At 40.8% G+C, this 22,809-nt stretch overlaps 2 protein-coding genes across 5 annotated transcripts; both read right to left on the reverse strand.

Annotated features, from left to right (window-relative positions):
- Nucleotides 1-377: 377 nt before the first annotated feature.
- On the reverse strand, nt 378-9,803 carry LOC310858591 (uncharacterized protein). Of its 2 annotated transcripts, none has more exons than XM_083764771.1 (6): nt 9,622-9,803; nt 6,219-6,355; nt 5,006-5,952; nt 3,443-3,629; nt 3,209-3,325; nt 378-2,745 (listed from the first exon to the last, which is right to left on the reverse strand). In XM_083764771.1, exons 2-6 carry the CDS (start codon nt 6,334-6,336, stop codon nt 1,604-1,606), a joined length of 2,511 nt encoding a protein of 836 aa, XP_083620897.1. In that variant the 5' UTR covers nt 6,337-6,355; nt 9,622-9,803; the 3' UTR covers nt 378-1,603. The 2 variants fall into 2 exon arrangements, with proteins under 2 accessions (XP_083620897.1, XP_083620896.1); XM_083764770.1 differs by having other exon boundaries at nt 9,406-9,803.
- Nucleotides 9,804-10,146: 343 nt separating this feature from the next.
- On the reverse strand, nt 10,147-22,488 carry LOC310858593 (uncharacterized protein). 3 transcript variants are annotated; one of them, XM_083764773.1, is made up of 11 exons: nt 22,349-22,488; nt 20,958-21,357; nt 20,442-20,852; nt 19,273-19,593; nt 18,189-18,677; nt 17,051-17,770; nt 15,584-15,645; nt 15,283-15,435; nt 14,631-14,841; nt 13,127-13,393; nt 10,147-11,830 (listed from the first exon to the last, which is right to left on the reverse strand). In XM_083764773.1, exons 2-11 carry the CDS (start codon nt 21,043-21,045, stop codon nt 11,202-11,204), a joined length of 3,351 nt encoding a protein of 1,116 aa, XP_083620899.1. In that variant the 5' UTR covers nt 21,046-21,357; nt 22,349-22,488; the 3' UTR covers nt 10,147-11,201. The 3 variants fall into 3 exon arrangements, with proteins under 3 accessions (XP_083620899.1, XP_083620900.1, XP_083620901.1); XM_083764774.1 differs by lacking the exons at nt 20,442-20,852; nt 20,958-21,357; nt 22,349-22,488 and having other exon boundaries at nt 19,458-19,594; XM_083764775.1 differs by lacking the exons at nt 10,147-11,830; nt 13,127-13,393; nt 14,631-14,841; nt 15,584-15,645 and having other exon boundaries at nt 15,288-15,435.
- Between the last annotated feature and the right edge of the window lie 321 nt (nt 22,489-22,809).

Consider the following 22,809-nt stretch of genomic DNA (forward strand, 5'->3'; position numbering starts at 1 on the left):
CTATTCGTGAATCGTGAGGCATTTTGGCCGCTTAACTTAACGAACGTGAGCGTCGACGCGTCGTGAGGTAAGAGTTATCGACGACCATGGGTTTAATGAAACTATACAAGACTAGGGTGGTAATTGTAAACCTCCAATTCTCCAAATAGCGAAGTTTATGCAACACAGTGAACGCACCATGGCAGGGAATTAAGACGTTGCATAATAATGTCCTCTTGTCTGGATAAACGTTACAGATGTTTCATCAATTACCCTGGCTTCAGTTCAGAACTTCAGATACAAGCTATTTGAACGAATTATAACCCTTTTTTTTTTTTTTTTTACAGTCTGTTTATCTGTTTAATCCCATCAATTTCAAGAATCATTCAACTAGTAAGTGATTTCCATAATATTATTTTATTTTTTTTAGATCAGTGTATAGCACATATTCCAGACAATAAGACATGAGCAACAATGGGCAGTTAGTAAAATTACCCATCAACAATGCTTATAAAGGCTACCGTTGTTTGTGACATAGCTTATCAGGATCACACCTGTTTTTTGTTTTACAATATTCAGATTTGTATTTGGCCATAAGACTTGTCTAGGAACCAGATGAAACTTGAAGGCACGGTTTGGTTCAGTTTTAATATGCAGACAAACCGTAGAATCGAGCTGCTGATAATGCTACATGACTGGGAATCATAAGACAGTGACATGTTTGATATTAGTTAAAAATACCAATCAATTCAACTTTTCTTAATATTATTTCTTCCAAAATGCTGATGGTCCTCTGACTTAACATTCATTTACCACTGGCAGCCGACATTTGCATGGCTAGACATAACAATTACAGTTTTACTTGTTTCCTAGACTACTCTCAGACATTATTCTTCCATCTAATAATCATTATAATCCCTTAATAATATTTCCATCAAATATCCACATAACAAAGTTTGAATGTAAAGTACTGCATGGATACAATTTATATTCGGCCTTGAAATGAGTTATTTGCACTATGACAAATCATCTTAATATTTGTGTGACTTGATATCTAAAGAAGAATCACTTAATTGTCAATCAACACGTTGCATACCCCTCCTACAGTAGATACACAGTCCCATACTGTATGGTGTATGTGAGGTCAGTGTAGATGTGAATTAGCCATCCTCCAGTCACCTGGAGTACACACTCCTGTTCAAGCTGAGGATCGAACCAGCAACCTTTGAATCACTGTTCCACCTCGTTACTACTGTAACATGGAGTGCATAACAAGTCAAGAGATCTCACGTGGCCTTGCATACATTAATAATGATTTAAGAAAAGACACAGTTTCTAATTTTTTAGGGATGTGCCTCAGATGGATGTTTATCTGGACTTTGTTGTTGTGGGCTTAAAGCTTTTGTTTGCATGGCTGACCTATAGTTTCATTTTAACAGTGTAGAGCCAAAATGGCATTCAGTGGTCTAGGATGGGCATTATGTTGAGGCACTTCCTGGACTGGTCCCTTTCTCTGTATATATATATTTTTTTTAACACCTAAAATTTTACAAACTGTGTCTTTGATATTTGATATAAAACTTCTATTTATAGGTCTGTGGTTCATACACTGACTAATATGTAATTAGTCATTCTGCTCTGCAACACAGTCATCAACAAGAGAATCATTGTCATCCTGTGAAGAGTAGTCATCTTCATTCTGCTCCCCAACACAGGTGTCATCAACATGACAATCATTGTCATTCTTTGAAGTTTCATCTTCATTCAGCTCTCCAACACAGTAGTCATCATCATCTGGAGAATCATTGTCATTCTGTGAAGAGTATTCTTCATCATGCTCTGCAACACAGCAGTCATCAACTGGAGAATCGTTGTCATTCTTTGAAGAGTCGCCTTCGTTCTGCTCAGCAACACAGGTGTCATCAGCAGGCGAATCGTCATTCTGGGAAGAGTCGTCTTCAGTCTTCACACAAAATAACGACTCGTCATCAGTCTGACCCTGCCCATGCTTACGCTTGTGAAGCCTCAGGCTCTGAGAGCGACTGAAACCCCTACCACATATATTACAGCAGTATGGTCTCTCTCCAGTGTGAAGCCTAAAATGGTTCTTCAGACTTGATGGTCTGGTGAAACTCTTCCCGCACTCGGGACAGTCATACTTCTCTCCAAAATGAACCTTCTCGTGTTCCCTCAAGCGACCAGACTGGTTGAAACTCCTGTCACATACAGAGCAGTGGTAGGGTTTCTCTCCTGTATGTGTGAGGCGATGCCTGTTCATCGCCCCGGAATGAGCAAAACTCTTGCCACAGTCAGGACAGGAAAATGGCCGCTCTCCAGTGTGAACTTTCTGGTGGCCTTTGAGCTGGCCTTTCTGAGTAAACTGCTTCCCACAAACATTACACTGAAACGGCTTCTCTCCTGAGTGAATTCTCATGTGTATTTGCAGAGCAGACAGCTTATGACAGTCTCTTCCACACAGCCCACAGCAGTAGGAACTCTTTGAGATATTGGTCTCTCCAGTGTGAATTTTTTGATGGCCTTTGAGCTGACTTTTCTGGGTAAACTGCTTCCCGCAAACAGTACACTGAAAAGGCTTCTCTCCGGAGTGTATTCTCATGTGTATTTGCAGAGCAGACATCTTATGGCAGTCTCTTCCACACAGCCCACAGCAGTAGGACTTCTTTGTGGTCTTATTCTTCGTTTTCGGCTGGTGTGACGCAGGAGGACTTTCCTCCTCAGCAATAATGATGTGATCAGGATCATACCCTGATGAGTCACAAACAGAAATATGACAGGTAAAACATTAAATCAAGTTTAATATACACACAGAAGCCTCCATGAAGTGCTATTGTTTTCATGATTGACTTGCTTACAGTGCATTATCCCACTTACACCAACTTCCAAAGATTCCTCCATAATTGCCCAAAAATGTTTAAGTAGTCCATGATTCTTATTGATCCATTCTGTCATTGTAGCAACAGTAACATATTTTTGCCACAAGGTGTCATTACTCATTAATTACTACATGAATGAATTTTAGAACAGTAAGGTGTATTCCATCTGTACTGTCACTCTCGGCCAATCCAGAGTATTTTGTTATTTATTATAGGATATGATATTGTATACATACTAGGTATCATTCACAAATGTCTTTAAGGTTTATCTTGAGGATCACTTTGAATAATGACAATTGAATTTAAATTTACATTCCTATAATACATTCTCTTACCATCAGCAGCTTCCTCTTCCTCATCTTTCACCATAACTTCAAATTCTGTACTGCTCTCCTGGTGCTGACTTCCCACCATGGAGTTATCCTCACTAGCAGATGTATCGGACACATTTACTGTGAGGAAAATAATTACGATTAGAGGGAAATATATTAGTTATATTTCACTCCATAAAATGACAGTAAAGTAAGTAATGTTTCACAATAGGAAAGGTCACGTCACGCTTCATGTACCACATAAGGGTTCCTCCTCTTCTTCCTCTTTCACAAGTATAACATTCATCTGTTGAGGACTTGAACCACTTTCATCCACTACATCCTCTGGTACACCAAGCTCACTTCCATACTGGGCCTGGCTACAATCAGGACCCTCGGAGGAGTTGGCTTCAACTTCCTCCACCGTAGTCTGGCTAGCAGAAGCCTGTAAATACAGATCAGAGCCAGAAGTAAGAGTTCAGTAATAGATTACCTTGACTAGAGCTATGGATACTCACAGCATTTCTAGTTTGAGCTATGGCCGTCGACAGTGAAAACCAAAAAGTTAAACAATTGAGTATTTTAGTACTTTTGCACAGTGGATGTCAAAGTGGGGTTCCGGGGACCCCCAGGAGTCTTTCAGGGGCAGAGGGGGCCGAATAGCACCAAAATCACTTTAACCCTAGGCAATTTGAAAATAGCCGATGTGACACGTTGTAATGGCTCGTACACAATGCACATATTTGCTCCGATTATGCTGTCGGGGACGCAAGATCGGGCTTTGATCGCCGAGGTTTTGCTAGCTGTGTGTGAAAGGCTCTGCGAGAAGATATAGCGCCGATGCCTTCCCGACCGTTTCCGAATATCTAGCAGGTTTGATATTTGTCTCTCTCACCGACTGGATATCCTACAGTATGAAATGGGTTGCGACCGAGTCCCGAGATTATATATTATACAGCCAATGAGAGAACAGGCCAGCTGTGCTCGCTGAGACTGTCTGTCTGTCGACTGTATCGATAGATATGATCAGATGATAATATATATAACCTTTGTCCTGTGTCGGTCTCGCGCTTGTATCATGGCATCCTGCATGTGCGTGAGATGTCAAAATGAATTGGAATAAAAAAACAAATTATGTAGCCTATTATTATGTAGCCTATTATTAAGTATCGGGTCTGGATCGCATCTTGGTGAACTCTTGCAGTGTGTGATGCCTAGTCGGCTATCAATCGTTTAGTGTGAAAGCCACACAGATATAATGACAGTCGATTTAAAAAAAAAAGACTCCTGTAGTGTGAAATACATAACTGCTTATGCTATTTAAAAATCACACCTGTGTGAAGTGAGGGGCGCTCTTATCATCGTACATCATGATGTAAATTCATTGTCAATGGGAATTTAATTTGTGTAAGACAAAAATTGCCGATTTGCTCGTCCACATATGACGTTTTGTGTAAGATGGCAATCTACACTAATAGCTGAATATAGGAGGGGCTAGCGATAATAATAATAATAATTCACAACCATGTGAAGTGAGCGGTGCCTTTTACATGATGATGTAATGATGGACTAATAGACTAATGCTACACACAGTCACGTGTTGGAGCTGAAATAATATTTAAAGAAAGTGGACATTGGCACGAATCTGATGGTGATGCTTAACATGAAAAAGTTTGAGAAACACTGGTTTAGCAGACACATTAATCCAGAGTGATTTACACATTGCAAGATCAAAGCAGTGCTAAGAAAACATTATTGCAGGTATACAACATCAAACCCAGCATATATCTAAATAATATCAAAATGTTGGTTTGCGCTTACCTCACAGCTAATGTTGGCTATCAGCCCCTGGTCTGATGATTCACCACTAGTAACTTGAATAAGGATGGTGTCTGTGTCTGATCCGTTCCTCACATGAGTACATGACCGCTTGTGGTTCCTCAGAGTTCCTGCCAGAGAGAAGTTTCTGCCACAGTCAGTGCAGGTGTATGGTTTTTCCCCAGTGTGAATCCTCATGTGTCTCCTTAGCTCCCCCGGGGCAATGAAAGCTCTTTCGCAATGTGTGCAGGCATACGGTTTCTCCCCGGTGTGTGTCCGCATGTGTGTGGTTAAGGTCCACTGTTGTGCGAACGTCTTCCCACAGTCAGCGCAGCGGTAGGGTGTGATGCCTGTGTGGAGGCGTTCGTGTCTCACTAGTGTGCCGGTCAAGGCAAACCTTTTGTCACAGTAAGAGCATTGGTATGGCCTTTCTCCAGTATGTGTTCTCTGGTGATCCCTCAGCTCTGCTGCAGAGTTACATTTCTTATCACAGTCGGAACAAGGAAACTTTTTCCTCGCAAAGCCAGCTACAATTGCTGCATGCATCGCCTCCAGATGTGTTTTCAAGTGCCAATGACGGGAGAATCTCTTTCCACACATAGTGCAGTGATATGGCCTCTCGCCAGTATGTGTCCGTTTGTGTAGCCTCAGCTCCCCCTGGCTAGCAAACTTCTTCTCACAGTCAGTGCAGGGAAACGGCTTCTCTCCTGTATGAACCCTTTCGTGAATCATGAGTTGGCCCTTCTCTGGAAATCTCTTCTCACACATGGAGCAAGGGTAGGGCTTCTCTCCCGAGTGAGTCCGTAGGTGGCGCTGCAGCTTGGAGCCATTGAGGAATACTTTGCCACACACTGCGCAGCCGTATATGGGCTCTGCCTTTCCATTCTCACTTAGATCCAATGGCTCTGATGGCAGAGTGTCTGCAAACCCAGTGTCCTCCTCACAATCTCCTATTTGAAGAAAAAAAAAGTAAACCATAGGGAAACCTTTTTCCCCCTCAATAATCAATCCCTGACATCTTAGTATTAGTTGGCCTTATATCCCAGTTGTCAAATATATTTGAGTACATCTGTGCTTTGATTTCTGTGGATCTCAGTTTATTTTGCATTAAGTTTCTCAATCCCACTTTCTATTACACATAAATAATGTGATACACAAGCCAATACAGAAAAATACAGGAAACAAAGCATTCTACTGTTAAACTTCAAATACATACTGATCTCAGAAAACGATACTTCTTCTCCATCAGAATTGATCAGGCCTCCTATTTCTTGCTGATCATCCTCGACCAGTATCAGAGCTTGGCTGAAGTCCAATGGATTTTCAGAGCCCATCTTTTAGATGATGAACAACCTTGTGGGGTTACACACAGACACAGTGGTAGGTGAACAGAACAACCTTGTGGGGTTACACACAGACACAGTGGTAGGTGAACAGAACAACCTTGTGGGGTTACACACAGACACAGTGGTAGGTGAACAGAACAACCTTGTGGGGTTACACACAGACACAGTGGTAGGTGAACAGAACAACCTTGTGGGGTTACACAGACACAGTGGTAGGTGAACAGAACAACCTTGTGGGGTTACACATAGACGCAGTGGTAGGTGAACAAAACACAAACATGACTCTAAGACCAAGCAAGAGAAAGTTAGCTGTGCATCATCATGGGAACGAAGCAATATTTCACTTTATAGTGAACCGTGACCTGATTCCAAACCACAAGTACAGACAGAGCTTCCCAGGATCCAATAACCACAAAACCCTATACCATACATGGGCAACTGGCGACCCGGGGGCCCCCACCTTCACTTAATGCGACCCGCAGGTTAATTTTGGAATACTGATAGATTATTGATTTCAGCTGTTACAATTCCAAATATGCAAACATAACCCACTTTAATTACTTCAGTCTACCGGTTAGTTGCTTAATGACTAGTATTACAATTCTATTGTCTTTTTTATGTCCAATTTATTTGTATTTAAGTTCAGAACATTAAAATAAGTATAATTAAATGCATTTGAAATAAAAATAAAAATTTTACTTTTCAGGATTTCAATTAAAAAAAATTCAGGATTCCAATTCAAATATAGCAAAAATAGCAGATCTACCAGCTACAAACGCATCGCAGTGGCTATTTTTGCTACTTTTGTGTGACATCGAATGATGAAGTAGGGCATTATTTTACAAAAGAATAAATAATACGGAATAAAATACGGAGATAAGAGGTTTCTGCCCGACAGTATGCAATGTGGCCCTCTGGAGTGAGTGTGGAAATAGTGGCCCTCTCCATCATCAAAGTTGCCCATGGACATTAGTTGCTTGTATACCTTGTGCACTCTGTTCTCCTCTATACCAAATCTCTTTGCAAAAAATAGCCGGAAACTAGCTCACTCACTCACAAAGCATTGCAACACAACACACTGAGTTGTAGGTCTGCTATGTTTGGCAAATGTTCCCCCCATAATAGGAATGCTGGGGTTGTATCAAATAAACAGACAGCCTGCTTAAAGCCGGTATCCCGAGTATCATTCAAGTGATGTGAACACTGTGGGTTGCATTCAACTGTTCAAAAACATGACATTATCTTGTGTTTTCTATGACTCATGTCATGATGAATAGAAATGTGAACAACTTTACCCCAAAGGCAAAACCAGATGAAGTAATAGGAACAGTTTAAAGGGCCACTTCACCCCTTTTGCAACCAGATCTTATTTTAATGATGTTTGGGAGACAAGAAACACTTTCCTGGGGTTTTTTTATGTGGGTAATAATAAGTGTTTTTAGATATTTTAGTATCCGTGTCTGTGATAGTGATATCAGGACTGACCTCATGCTTCCTTCTATACATGATGAGTCCAAGCCGCTTCTTTTCACCTGACAGGGGGGAGTTTCCCCGGCCGGACGTAACGTGTGGAAGGAACACGTTATTCCGACCAGTTCCTTTCCCCTACATCAGGCTGGCCAAGGGGAGGTAGTTTAGAGACCAGGATTACAGCATTCTTTTGTGAGGGTACCTACCCTAGGGGACACGGGGAGAACATGCAAACTCCACACAGAAAGGCCCTTTCGCCAACCCAAGCCTCGGGTATGGGCACTGATGACGCGGAGGAGGGAACACGCCCCCAGCGGGAATCGAACCCAGGACCTTCTAGCTGTGACGCGACAGCACTACCGACTGTGCCACCTTCTGTTGCCCCTCTTGCTGCTGTTTTTTGAGCGGTGCATACTGTCCAATAACTGGCCATATGTCTCTCTGTGTGTACCCAACTACCTATGTATGTCCGTTTAGAGTAAAAACAGCTGCAATACCACTGGGTAACCTAGTGTCACTGTTGAGGCACACAGAGTTCAGAGTATGGGGTTTTACGCTGTTCAGACTATGGGTTTTATGGGTTATGGGATTTATGGCTTAGAGGCAGACTAGAGACGACGCAACCAATCATGAAAAAGTCGCTACTAGAGGTAGTAGCAAATGTAGTCCAAGATATTTTCAAGCAGCTGGCAAAAACACTATCAGCATCTTCCTTATTTATTTATTTATTTTAATAATTTTCCACCCATATTTGCTTTGAAGTTTGAATTAATGTTTATGACATAATAATATAATCCTAATTAACAACAACTGAAACATCATAGCAAACCATCGGTGGAAATTGAAACTGAGATGTAATAAAGATGGTGACAGTCCAGTCAGTACATGATGTTCCGAAGGGACTGTCACTGTCCTCTGGGATCATGTACACATACTTTGATCGTATCCCTTATTCCCTTTACATTCAAAGACAGCAAACAATATAGGTTGCATGCACCGTTTGAGTCCACTGCCAACAACCCAGTAATTGTACATTTATCTAAAATGACCTATGTTTCAAAGACAGCCGTTTTGCTTGATAGGATGACATTTGATTTCCAGTGGCTTTGATATTGAAATATGTTCCATAAAGCCCTTCACAATCACGCATCTTCTACTCTAGGTAGCCTACAACGTTAGCTTACTGCAACAAATAACTTCTGCTATACTGTCCACCATGCATCAACATCCCTGTCGGCTAAGGTAGAAGCTAGAACTGGTGATCCTGGGATTGATTGATTGATTGAAATATTTATTAACAGTTTGTAGAATTTACAGTACATTTTAAGCACAAACTCAATACAAAGACTGTCAACTGTGAGTGGACGACCCAATTAAGCATTACACTTGTTTACAACAGGGTCCACATTGTTCAATTCATCAAAATGAAACCCATAATATAAAGTTGTTGAAAGAAACACACTGCCAAGCCAATATGACCTTACAAGTCTCATTCATTAACAACACAGGGATGAACTACATATCTCATTGCTGCTCAGCACCATTTTAACAGCTATACAGGGTCCTAACATGGTTATAATAGCTTACCTAGCCTAGGACATATTTGGAAGCATCCTTAGCCATTGATGCTGAAATCCAAGCAAAATACTACAAATAGAAGTGCACAGCCGCATCCCATCATGTCCCAGAGATATACTGATATTACAGTAACGTTTCTAGCATCTCTGCAAAAAAAATCTCATTCGACTAGTGGCTATGTAAGCTAGCTAATGTCTAACAAGAGACAATAGGTCTTTGACAAACCTCGGCATGGATTTCCCTTTAGATACAGAGTATTCGCTCGATAGTTAACCAACACAGATTTGGTAATATATTTTGCTGCTTTGTCACGTTTGTGCTCATTATCATCAAGCAAAGTGTGTGTTTTATCAGCTAGTGACTTAAAACTAAATAACTACCGTAGGCTGTTGCACATAACTAGCCCTTTAGCCGCTAGCCTACTGCCATTAGTGTAACAGCTTCCGGTTCATTTGATTTTCTATCAAAATAAAAGCAAAACTTCTGTCGTTTCTGAATATGTCGTTTCAATCTGTTCAGCCAATGAGAATCCCATCGGCAAATAAAGTGTTCAGCAAACAAATTCTCAATCACAGATGCAGCATGCCAAATCAATATACAGAACTGTTTCAAGTAGATAAACCCCTTAAAGCAGCTCAAACTATAATATTCATATAATCTAGGCCAGGCACCATCTCCAGAAAATGAATTAAACTGAAGCTGAAGTTGTTTCAGCAATACAGTATTTTAAACATTTAATTTTATTGCAGCTAGCAGAACCAAGCATAAACCAGTGATCAATATGACATTGGACTACAGATACAATCAAAGTGTATATTGTAATGAACAGATCCTACATACAACACATTTTGGGCTGAACAGTCAGGACTGTTTTCAGAGTTCAGATTCAATACTATATATTTTGGTCCATTAGCCCAAAAATCTAGTACATAGACATACTTTTCAGGCCATAAACTGGCAAGCCTGACAAGCTCTTGGAATGTAGAGTTGAGGCATTGCATTTTGTTTGACTCGGTTCCACAGATAGGCCTATTGTGAAAATAGTCGCAACACCTGGCAACGCAAAGCGTTGAGAGCTCACTGACTGTAGGTTTGTGCCTCTTCCTTATATTATGTCCATTTGGCCAATGCTCGACCAGTTTTTAAATAGTAGTTTGTTGATTACTTTTGATACAGTACGGTCCTTTTCATATTTGTTTTCCCTTAAATTGCCACTTCACTGTCACACAAAATCATGAGAGGACCGCCCTGGGGGTCCCGATCCACAGGTTGAGAACCACTGGTCTAGTATGTATTACCCATTACATTTCTGATGCAAAGACACAAAACAATGCAAGGTCACTTAACAGCCCCAACAAATAAATTGTAATAAAGGGAATCTGAATAACATCCATGGGTCAAAAATACAAGTGTTTTACAGTAATAACTGTGACATAATTACAAACAAGAAACCAAAACGTGACCAAAATGCACACAAGACGCTTACATAAATATGTCCATATCAGAAAATATAGAAATGATAAAACTGATACTATATAGAAATGTATATATTTATTGCAAAAATAATTTGCACCATTTTTAGAGTGTATTAACCGTGAGCTAAATTGAAAAGGCAACCCACAAATGAACAAAATGAAAAATAAATTATTACATAATTTTGTATTATTTTTTAATATTTCATTGTTTTCATTTCCATATACTCTTAATGATGAATTAAACGAGGATGGTAGAAAACATCACAATCAATCGATACTAAAAATGTATTAAAATGCATACAATTTCACAAAATAAAGTAATATACAACATTAATCATACGTCTCGTCTGTTAATGATTTTTGTTTTGGTCTGCCTAATGTTTTCGTCTGTCGTTTTGGTTTTTTCTCGTGAGTCTTTAGATGTGCTCGATAACCTTGAGAGTAATAGAAGCATTTCCCACATGTCTCACAGGTGTACGGCTTCTCCCCAGTGTGAACTCGTAGGTGAACTTTGAGATCACAGGCTTTGGAGTAACTCTTACCACAGATGGAGCACAGGTGAGGCCTCTCACCAGTGTGCGTTTTCAGGTGCACATACAAGTGGGCCGATTGCATGAACGCCCGTCCACATTGATCGCAGTGGAATTTCTTTTCTCCGGTGTGTGTCAATTCGTGTTTTTTAAGGACATCTAGTGTGACACAACTCTTCCCGCACTCGGAACAAAGGAAAGGCGTGTCCCCGGTGTGAAGGCGCTTATGTATTTTAAAGTAATATTCATTTTTGAACCTCTTGTCACAGTGTGGACAGGCATATGGTTTGTCATGGACCTTTTGGTGTTCCTCAAGCTGTTTCTTTTCAGGGAAGTCCATCCCACAATCTCCACACACATGGAAAGTTATGGCAGGTTCTTCAGGTTCAGGAATGCTCTCCTCAACTGCTGCATCAATGGGTACCTCTCCTGTAATGGAAACACAGTTTTTGTATTATAAGAACATACCAAGTGGAACCCCTGAAACAATTGCACTTCTAGGCACAGTTGGTGCAGTACCTGAACCATGAGCACCGATGATGTTTCTGCCCGTGGGTGCTTAAAACTGTTGAATGCCACCTCCTGCCCCCAAACAAACCCCAAAACAAAACAGTGTTGTGTGCAAACAATCAGTGGCAACGTTTGCTGGTGCAGGGCGGTATTGCAGTCACTGTACCCCACACTGTTGTGACAGATAAGACAGCTCTCCGTCTACAGAGCGATCTTCGTTCCTACTCTCACCTATGGTCATGACCGAAAGAATAAGGTTGCGGATACAAGTGGCTGAAATGAGTTTTCTTAGGTGGGTAGCTGGCATCTCCCTTAGAGATAGGGTGAGAAGTTCATTCACGCTTGAGAGACTCAAGAGTAGAGTCGCAGCTTCTTTGCTTGAAAAGGAGCCAGCTTAGGTGGTTCAGGCATCTGGTTAGGATGCCTCTCGAGGGTCTCCCTAGGGAGCTCCTCGATGCACGCCCCACTGGAAGGAGACCTCTGGCCAGACCGAGGATGAGATGGGAGGATTATATCTCCAAATGGCCTTGGATCACCTCGGGATCCCCCAGATTGACCCCCGATCCGACTACGGATAAGCGGATGGATGGATGTGTCCGTTTCAGGAACCAATTGGTGTACAATACACTCCAGTCCTGATACACACATAAGTCTATAGACGAATCCACCAAGCACTGCCCTGTAGTTGTGCTGCTTGACACCAGTTATGATTGCCGCTCTGTGGATTAGTCTACACAGGGGTATATAGGGGGTCCTATCCCTGTGCACCATGGACAGCAGTACTGTTGCAACACTTCAAAATCAACCACATTGCTGAACCAATACAAAACGCAGTCCTTCATACTGGGATGGTAATTATAAAAATTGGTTTTCAAAGCAGTCAGTATAGGTTTGTTAGGGGTTTTCTCCACTGTTCTACCACTACACTGGTTCAGGTGGCTTTTTCTTCCTCAGATGGTCAACACATATCTTTGGTGGTAATGTAATTCATGGGAGCATGAATGTCCAGTGGTCAGACTCTATTTAGTTCTTCTGTCCAGCACCTGGTATTTTGTCGCTTAACTTTATAAATGTTTAGCTTGTATAGCAGTGTTCTGAAAATGTCAGCCATGTGCTACACTAGATGATGAGATGTAAAACTGGGCATGGAGTGTCTAATAACTACAAGTAGATTGTCTTCCTACATAAGATACATTTTAAACATTCTAGACTGACCTTTGTGCACTTTCATGTGTGTTTTGAGATTCCCACTTTGGGTGAATCCTTTCCCACATAAGGAGCAGTTGAAAGGTCTCTTTCCAGTGTGGATTACCAGGTGTCGTCCTAGGCCTGTGTTATTAGAAAACACTTTTCCACACGTTGGACAATCATAGGTTTTCTTTGGCTTGCGTGTCCCCTGGAATTGTTTTGGCTCCTCGGGCTGTTTTTCTTCAGCTTCCTTGTGTGTTTTTGGAACAGCTGTCTTCTCACAACAAGCTTCACCTACAGGATAAATAATGATAAGTTAATTTATACTGCATGAACAAACTGATTGTGTAAGCATTATGCTCTTTCAGAGGGTTACTTGTTATCATCACAACCTCACGTTCAGGCTGATTCTCTAAGATTATACATTTTAGGGAATGACCAACCTAGTTGGCCATAATACAGTTCAACTGTGGCTAAGCTAAATTATTTGTATGAATAGCTCATGTTCATAAACTATCAGAGATATCCTTTGGACTGTGCAGGGCTCCCTTTACATGATTTAATTTGACGCACCACACAGTGATGCCCCTGGGCCCTGAGTGACAGTTGACATTTAAAGAAAGGAATGTTAATGTGACTCCTCCTACATGGACATTTGACCTGTTCAGTATAGCGAAGAGAGGCCACAGTATGTCTACATATTCTGTTGTATGATGAGTTTATATTCTGTAGAATAAAAAAATAATATTGTTCTATAAATGCAATATTACACAAGAGGGTGTTTAAAGTTATTACTTCTTATTCTATGACGTTGAAAACCAATGTCTCTTTGGAGTAAATTTTAACAATGTGTAATATACAATTAAAAAAGGAAGGGATGTCCGCACACTGAATTGTAGCTCCCAGGAAAATTTCTTTATTGGTACAACGTTTCGACCTCTGTGGGTCTTCGTCAGGTATGGATACCATGAAGACCCACAGAGGTCGAAACGTTGTACCAATAAATACATTGACCCCCCAATCCCCATTCAGCCAGAATGTATTGCCCATAACACTTGACCGAATGAGCTGACTTTTCGTAAAAAACACTTTGATGTGACTTACCCAAGACTTTTTTTTTATATATTTTTTTTGCGGCTTACGCCTTTTATTAGTTTTTTGAAGGGACAGACAGTAGGCTGACAGGAAACGGGAGAGAGATGGGGGAAGACATGCAGTAAAGGCCGTGTCGGGCTCGGGAGTCGAACCCGCGGCACACTGCGACTGGATTACCAGTCGGGTGCCCAGACAGTTACGCCACCGCCTGGGCCTTACCCAAGACTTTTAACTCCTGTGTCAGATCAGTGAATTAAATTATGTGAATTATTATGTACCTGCAGTGTGCAAACGCTGAATGTTGCAATTCCTACATTCAGTTCAGCACCGGCCCAGATGGTTATATTTGGATGTGTATATACGCTCTTATCTATTGTTCTACATCACAGAAATCCTAATTATGACTTCTGTACTAATAATATTCCCAAAATGTCACCTAAGGGTGATTTCTGTTGGTCCTGGTCCTGTGTTGTGGTGCTCTCTTCATGACAGTCATCTGTCTCTGTGGTCCTCGTGCTGGAGTCTGGTTTCTGTGATGTGGTGTTGAGTGAGTTTGAGGGTTCCAGCCCATGTTCTGAAGGTGGCGGTACAAGGGGAATCCCAGAACGCCATGCTATGCAATTATCCTGGACCTGCTGCTCTTCATCCTAAAAATAGAACACTGTGTTGTATTATTCTTTTATCATAACAGATATTACCGGCACTTGCATTTTTCCATAAAGTGGCCAGGACACTGTGACATAGTATTTTTAATTTCAATGACAGATATTAAGTTATCTTTCTTGTACTAATTTGTCTTGCCTGTTCTTCAATATTATAAAAAAGTAATTAGACTACTGCAGTAGTTATGGCCAAACAATTATATCCTATAGTTTCAAACCATTGTGATGTGGTATTATGTCTTTTTTGCAAAAAAAGAATAAAGCTGCAGATTTATTAATGCTATAGCATAAGTGAATTATTTTGACATTCTTTTCAAGTAATTTCTTTATGCTATTCCTTAGCAAGTGAAGCACAAAAAGATACTGTTATGTATTCTCAACCTCAAATGTAAACCAAGAACAATGAATGCCACAAGCGTTGCTTACTGTTGTACTCCTCAGCAGGGCACTAAAACTCATGCTAGGCTCTCCTGGGCCATAGTATTGCTGGTGGCCCTCAGTTCCTTTCCAGTAAGATGCGTTTGGATGTTGTCCCCAGGGATTGAATGATGTGTATTGATCATAGCTCCACTGAGACATCTAGAAATCTCACAGAAATAAACACGTTAAAGACGATATTCCGATGCAAGGACTTGGCAGTATGTTTGTAGGTTATGTGTGTAGGTTTACTAGTATAATCGTATCACACTGTACAACAGTATCCACTGTGTGATGCCATTTCCCTCACCTGGGTGTGGTCAGGTGCAGTATGATTTTCCTGGCTACCAGGGTGATGGTTAGGACTATCTCCTGCATCAACCAATCAGATTACATAAATTTAAAAAAAAAAAAGAATACACTTGTTGCCTGTGTTATGCACTTCCCATTGCAGTCAGAACTGCAGCCTCACTCCCAATCTTCTACCGTAGTCTGAAAACCCACATTTTCAGACTCCATCATGGCCCGTGGCACTTGCCCTAGCCCCTTAGATAGCACTTTATGTAGACTTAGATATCATTTTATACAGACTTATAGCATGTTACATACTGTAGACAGCACTAGAATTGCATTGTGTGTAGTCATAGCACTTTATAGTACATATATGTATAGTATAATATAGTATAGTATGCATAGTTTCTATATATAGTTTCATTATATAAATACTCCACTGTTACGTTCTTAGCTTACCCATGTTTCATGATAACTACTTTTTATGTATGTGATGTATGCCATTTTTTGTTATTGCTTAATGTAAATCGCTGTGGATTAAGAGCGTCTGCTAAATGCCTAAATTGTCTGCTAAATGCCTACATTGTTAACATCTATTGTAGAAACTAACTTTTCTCCTTATCGCCGTGACCTTTTACTTTAACCTAAAAGTGAATTATCTCTTCGGCTGATCATTCCCACCAAGTATCATAAAAACACACCTATTCCATCTTTAGTTGTTTTGTTCACAGACGCAGGACCAACTGCAATATCCTGTGACAAGCTAACCTTGAACCAAGACTTGAGTTTTTTGTTTTTCTTTATCGATTCTGACATTTGTGTATCTATGTCACTGTTGGACGCCTGATAACATTTTGGGTCAACCTTAGCTCCAAAAGGCAATATCTGACCATAAATCATAATTCATTATATTGGCATCAACTTGTAAATGCTTATCTGCTTGTCTGCATTGAATTCCACTGGGCTGTGTGTGTCACTCATCCATGCACTAGTCAACTTTCCAATAAATCATTGCTTGGCTAAAAGGCCCTCTTCTCCTTCTGGCAACCAGCCAACAATCTAAGTCAACCTAAGTCTACATAGACAAGAAAAACATTTCCCACACTACTACTTAAAACTAGAGAAAAGGTGGTAAATAGTTGCTGTTGCGTGTTGACTGATGTCTTGTCTCTGTCTTGGCTTTCTATATGTTGGACAATTTTAGCACAATCTGGTATTACATGGCATGCCACTAACATTTCACTGCACATATTTGTTATGAGCATGGTACAAATGCAAATAGAGTCTACACACTGTTTACCCGCTCTGTTTATTGTAGATCCCAAAAGGATTGGCAAACATCCTTATGAGATCTAACAGACATCAGAGAGATGTTCTGTTTGTGGCGCACCTGTTCACCAGAGTTGATGTGCATGACAAATAAAACAGTGTTCGGGTCAAATCTAAAAAAAAAAAAAAACTTTTGGGTCAAAAAGCTAGCACCTACCAAGATTAGGTGGCTCCCAGGTCAGATCTTCTTCTCCATCAGAATCATGTAGGCGTCTCCGTGGGATCCTCTTGGGCTTCCTTGCCTTCCTGGTACTGCCTTGCTGTCTAGGCCTGCCTAGCTGCCTCGTGGGCCCAATGGGCTTGGCGTTATGAGTCTTCTTATGGTTGTTGAAGCCCTGCCTATAGTAGAAACTCTTACCACATTCATCACACTGGTACGGCTTCTCTCCGGTGTGAACTCTTAAGTGGACCTTTAGCTCCTCGGCCCTGGTGTAACTTTTCCCACATATGGAGCAGAGATAAGGCCTCTCTCCAGAATGGGTTATGTAATGTGCTCTCAAAGTCGATGCTTGCTTGAACCGTTTTCCACATATAGTGCACGGGAAAGGCTTCTCTCCGGTGTGATCCCTCATGTGGTTCTCAAGTCCCTGTGGCGTTTGGAAACCTTTCTCACACTGTGTGCACTGATGAGGTTTCACGCCCTCGTGCCCAGCTTGATGTTCTTTCAGTTTCTGGACATGTGTAAATCTCCTGCTGCATTCTGTGCAGGCGTATGGTTTCTTTGACTCATGGACCAGTTTCATGTGTTCTTCCAATAGCTTTTTCTCTGAAAACTGTGTCCAACACAAATGACAGATACAGACTCCCACTGATAGCGGAGCCTCTTCGGTTGTAGCAGAACTCTTCTCATTCACTGTGACATTGGTGGGTTTCACCCCTGCATGAAAGACACAATGAGCAATACGTACCATGTAGCTAAATAAGTATTTATGTAGAATCAACATAGCAGAAACCAGCCAACTCCAAAATGTATATTTTTCAGGAAATAAGATTTTCTTCATTTCCTGAAAAAATATATTTTTCAGGAAATGAAGAAAATCTTATTTTAAAAATAAAACAATATTGCCTCAAAGTTGATATTGCGCCTTTATATATTTATTATTATTATTACAGTGATTATAGAAAATAATATATGATGTTTTCTAATTGATGTCTAGTTCATCATTGAAGCTTAAATTGAAGCAGCATTTGCAAGTCCCTCATTTTATCTCCACTTTTAACTAAAGTACAAACTAGAACACTAGACCATTTTTTCAGACAGTGCAGACCGACCGACCTCAAGAAAAGACTCTCACCTTTGTGGACTTTCTGGTGTGTTTTTAGGTTTCCAATCTGCGTGAAACCCCTTCCACACACAGGACACTTGTATGGCCTCTTTCCTGAGTGAATGATCAGGTGTCTACTTAGAGACGCACTGGTGGGGAATTCCTTTCCGCACGCTGAACAGAGGTGCTTCTTCGGAACCCTGGACTGCTCCTGAGGTTCGACCGGGACAACTGGTTTTGGATGATAGATGCGCCGGTGAACCATCAGGCTTCGATTGGCTCTGAACGTCTTCTCGCAGTCCGAACACTTGTGACGAAGGTTTTTGTCGTGCTTCTCCCTCAAATGCCGATCTCTGGTGTATACGCTCCGAAACTTCTTATCACAGTCCTCGCAACTGAAGAGCTCCCCAGAATCCTCTTTCCTTCGACGTTTCCTGGGTCTCAGTCTTCGAGTGTGTTCAGGCTTCGCTGGTGACGTGGTACACTCATCGTCAGACGTTTCTGCATCTGAAGCCTCTCCTGCACATAACGATATAAGGTATGCATAAGTTCAACAACACCAGCTTGCCAAGACGTGGCATCCTGTTTGCTTTTTGGTCTTTTTCTCCTCTATACCTAAGGCTTTGTTAGAACAAGTCACTTGCAGAAAATACTGCAATTAAAAAAATAGCGAGATGGTTGATCATAGTCAAATGAAGCCAATAATACTATCATATCAATACATGATGGCACCACCTTGAAAATCAGCTTATCTTAGCTACCTTTCATTGTTGTGAGGATCTACACCACGCTTGTGTGTGCATTGCAATATTTTCTGCAGCAGTAAACAAAATGAAATTTGATTCTAGTCTTATCTCTTCTTTCTTCCTCTCTCTCACTTTCTTTCTTTCGGAAATGTAATGCCAATGGTTTGCCTGTTCTCTTTCAAGTATGCTCAACAAGGTTTCCCATATTATCAAGTTAGTACTAACTTCAAGGGAAAGTGTACCTAGAATCCACATGCACATTCACATGCAAGTAGTGTAAACCAGGATAAACTGGATGATAAACACAATGTTCATCCCCGTCATTTGATTTGCTCAAGTAAAAATGAAAAAGATTGCCACGAAGAGACCTTGGGTTGGCGTTCTTCCCTCCTCTTTTAATTCAGCCCTTTCCTTGTTTTCTCCTAACGAGGTTCTGCCGTGTGTCTCCCGCAGAGCCATCGTCTTGCACCGCGTGCGCGTTAATATCTTCTTTCTCAAGTGATTTCTTACATGTTTCTTCAGATTATGGCGGAATCTGAATCTCAGTCCACACCTGACACACTGGTAAGGCCTGTCTTTAGTGGACAAGGAGCTCTGAGAATCAAAGTCATTCCCACTGACATCAGAGCGAAGACGCCGCGTACTGCCAGCGTCAGCCTGTTGATGACCTGTCCAGTTCACGTCAACAGCTAGAAGATGGAAAGGAAAAGGCCAAATTAGAGTAATGATAGAGAAACTGTCAAAAGTGTGTTAAAATACAGATTCTACAACTTGGTTACTGTCATAGAATCTACGGTCAGCTACATGATACATTCATGTAAGCATTAGGCCAAGTGTTTCCTTGGCATGGAAACTGGTTGGTCTCAAAAACAGTAAAGCCAACGATGTAACTCTAAGGTGTTAACCCATTTTGGGCGGTAACCCCTTTTTGGTGTTAGCATCATGTTATGCTAACAGAGTGGCGCGCTACGAGCTTGTAGGTCTGCTATTTTTTTTAAATCGAAGAACGATTGACATAGAAACATAGCTTTTTCAGAAAACTATCATTTTCAAATGGACATTTTTAGAATCTGATCTCAGGTGAGAATGAGTTAAGCATATTATATCAAAGGGCAAAATCATCCTGACAAAAGGTTTATTTGGGCTAGTATACTGTTAACCTCGCCTCACCAGGCTTTCCACCACCTCGGAGGAAAGCCTGGTCTGTTTCAAAAGGCTGTATGATCCGGGCTGGAGCCAGATGATGTGGTTACGTCATGTTGTAGTATTGTTTTGTAGTCGCCAGACAGGAACAACAGGCGGCGACAACTTCCTTTTACCTCTCAATAAAAGCTCTCGTAGCCTGTAGCTTTTATTGAGAGGGAAAAGGAAGTTGCCGCGCCTGTTGTTCCTGTCTGGCGCCTACAAAACAATACTACAACATGACGTAACGATATCATCCGCTCCCTCGCGGATCATACACCGAAATGAAATGGTGCCCAGGCTAGTATACTGTAGCTACCAAGTATACTAAGACATTTCTACCATTTCCACTCACCATAAGTGGAAGGCTCCCTTTCAACTTCCTCTAAATCACTGGCTGCTTCATCGCCCTCCTCCACCCCACTGGTTGTGCCAGTGGGTTTTTTGGTGTGTGTGTTGTTATGAGATCTTGCACTGCCCAGATTACCACTCACAGGGCACGGTGAGGGTCTCCGTTTAGTGTGGATTGCCAGGTGAACTTTCAGGGCATTTCGATGGGCAAACCGTTTCCCACAGTGGACACACTCAAAGGTTTTGAGTCCTCTGTGATTCTTCTTATGTCGACTAAGTCTACTTATACTACCAAACTTTTTCCCACACAATTTACAGCTATGTTTGACATTGGTCTGGTTTTCGTGGTGTCGTTTATTTTTTTCTGATGCATTCTGATGTGGCACCTTGTCATCAGAGAAGGGTTTCTGATCGCCTATAGAGAAAACAATATGGAGTGTAAAACATTGTGTGTCAGTAAGGAAAATAAATTCAGTCTCTTTGATTTTTAAGCAATGAACAAAATCAAGCTTTAACTCACCAAGACTGGCAAGATCCCAATCAACAAACTCCCCATCTGAGTTGATCAAACCAGACACTAAATCCTCTCCCTCTTGCATGTTGGTCATCACAGTGGTCTTTGTTGAATTATTAAGCAAGATATTATTTGATAAAATATGTTTGCCAAACGCATCACAGATTAGATGAATGCGTTTCGACACGCAAATCTATTTCCCGTGGACACAATTGTGAGGACTTATTCTTCCATAGTGATCCTTCTCATGCGGACGAAAACAAAAGCCTGGGTACCGAGGCTATTCTCATGCTGACACAGCATAATGAGAGTATGTTGCATCTTTGATAGTAATATATCCTGGTGGCCAGTCTGGTCCTCCCAGTACAGTTTAGGTTGTTCTAATGCTGTCCGACTCCCTTCATTCCTAAAAGAAGAAATAAAAGTGTTTTAGTAAAACTATTATAATAGTCCGACCTGTTCATTTTCGCAACGATTTCAAGATAATCTACACTTGTTGGACGTGGTAAGGTGTTAAGATACTGTTTCTGTGTATTTGATCTGATTTGATTTTGTAATCACAATATAACTTAAACCCTGGATATACCCTGGATATAGAGTAATGAAACACTTATTTCCAGTGTGATCCCGCATGCAACATAAATAAAAAATAAACAGTCAATGCATTCGTCTGAGCTCGCAGATCTGCTTTTTTTGATGCACAACACAGCACATAATCAAATATAAACCACGCTAAATGTTAATATTCTCAAAAAGAACCGTAAATATTAGATGAGACATTGGCAGCCTAATTTTCTTGCATGCCATCAAAATGACACAGCTAATTCATTGTCAAATTACACAACTTACTCTGTTACAGACTACATAGTCACTAGTTCATATCATAATTTTGTTAGTTGTTGTTTGTGTGTGATGTGACATCAAAACAGAGTGGGAATAAAATAATAGAAATATGTCCAAAACATAATTTTAAAATAGGTTGAATTAATTAAAACTGCATCAGTTATAGGTTTCAATGTAGAGAAAGATGACTTCTTCTTGAAGCACTTTATAATAAATGTGTTAAACAGGTTATAGCCTAAATTTATATGGATATGTAATGAGAAAGGGGTGTTTTGAAAAGGACGGTGAAATGTGTAATAACACTTTATAGAATGTGTAATATGTGACATCCACGGTGTTCAAATAAAGCCCCCCTTATTGGTCTCTGCCACCTGATAAACATCAGATTTCAGATGTAATCATAACAAGACGAGAACTTTTACTTTACGATCGACTAAAATAAATAAATCATTACTGTTTGTTGTTGTTAGCCAGTTAGCTAGTTAGCTAGTTAGTTACAGTATGTTGCACTGATTGAGACTCCTCAAGAGGTTTACAATACATTACACACTCACCACATTCATGGATTCAAATCCCTGGGTTAGCAATAGCATTATCTGCTAAAGTTCAACGTAACAATATCCCTTGGAATGGTCAAATTGGTTTGTTTGATTGTGTAGTCGAGCAAGCCAATCGATACTGTCCTATTAGCGCCTATGCTAATGAAGTAGTTGCCAGAGCACGGCCCCGGTTCTTCAGTTCTGGGTTCTTCTACCTTGACTTGCGTCTGGTAATTTAAGCGCATACCGCCACCTAGTGGAATAAATTCACACAGCGGACTAAACATGTTGCATCGCAGTCACAGCAAAGACTACTCGTGTGCTGCCTTTCTCTGTTCTTCTTGACCTGTTTGCAGACAGCAAATGTATTCAAGAGCCCTTATGAATAATAAGGGCTCTTAGTATCACTTAAAGTTAATAAAATGTATTAAAATGCCAATTGGAATTTAATAAAAGCAATGTGTCCCTCCCTGACC

This window comes from Protomyctophum parallelum, assembly GCF_964188405.1.
Source record: "Protomyctophum parallelum genome assembly, chromosome: 5".
Classification (NCBI taxonomy): domain Eukaryota; kingdom Metazoa; phylum Chordata; class Actinopteri; order Myctophiformes; family Myctophidae; genus Protomyctophum; species Protomyctophum parallelum.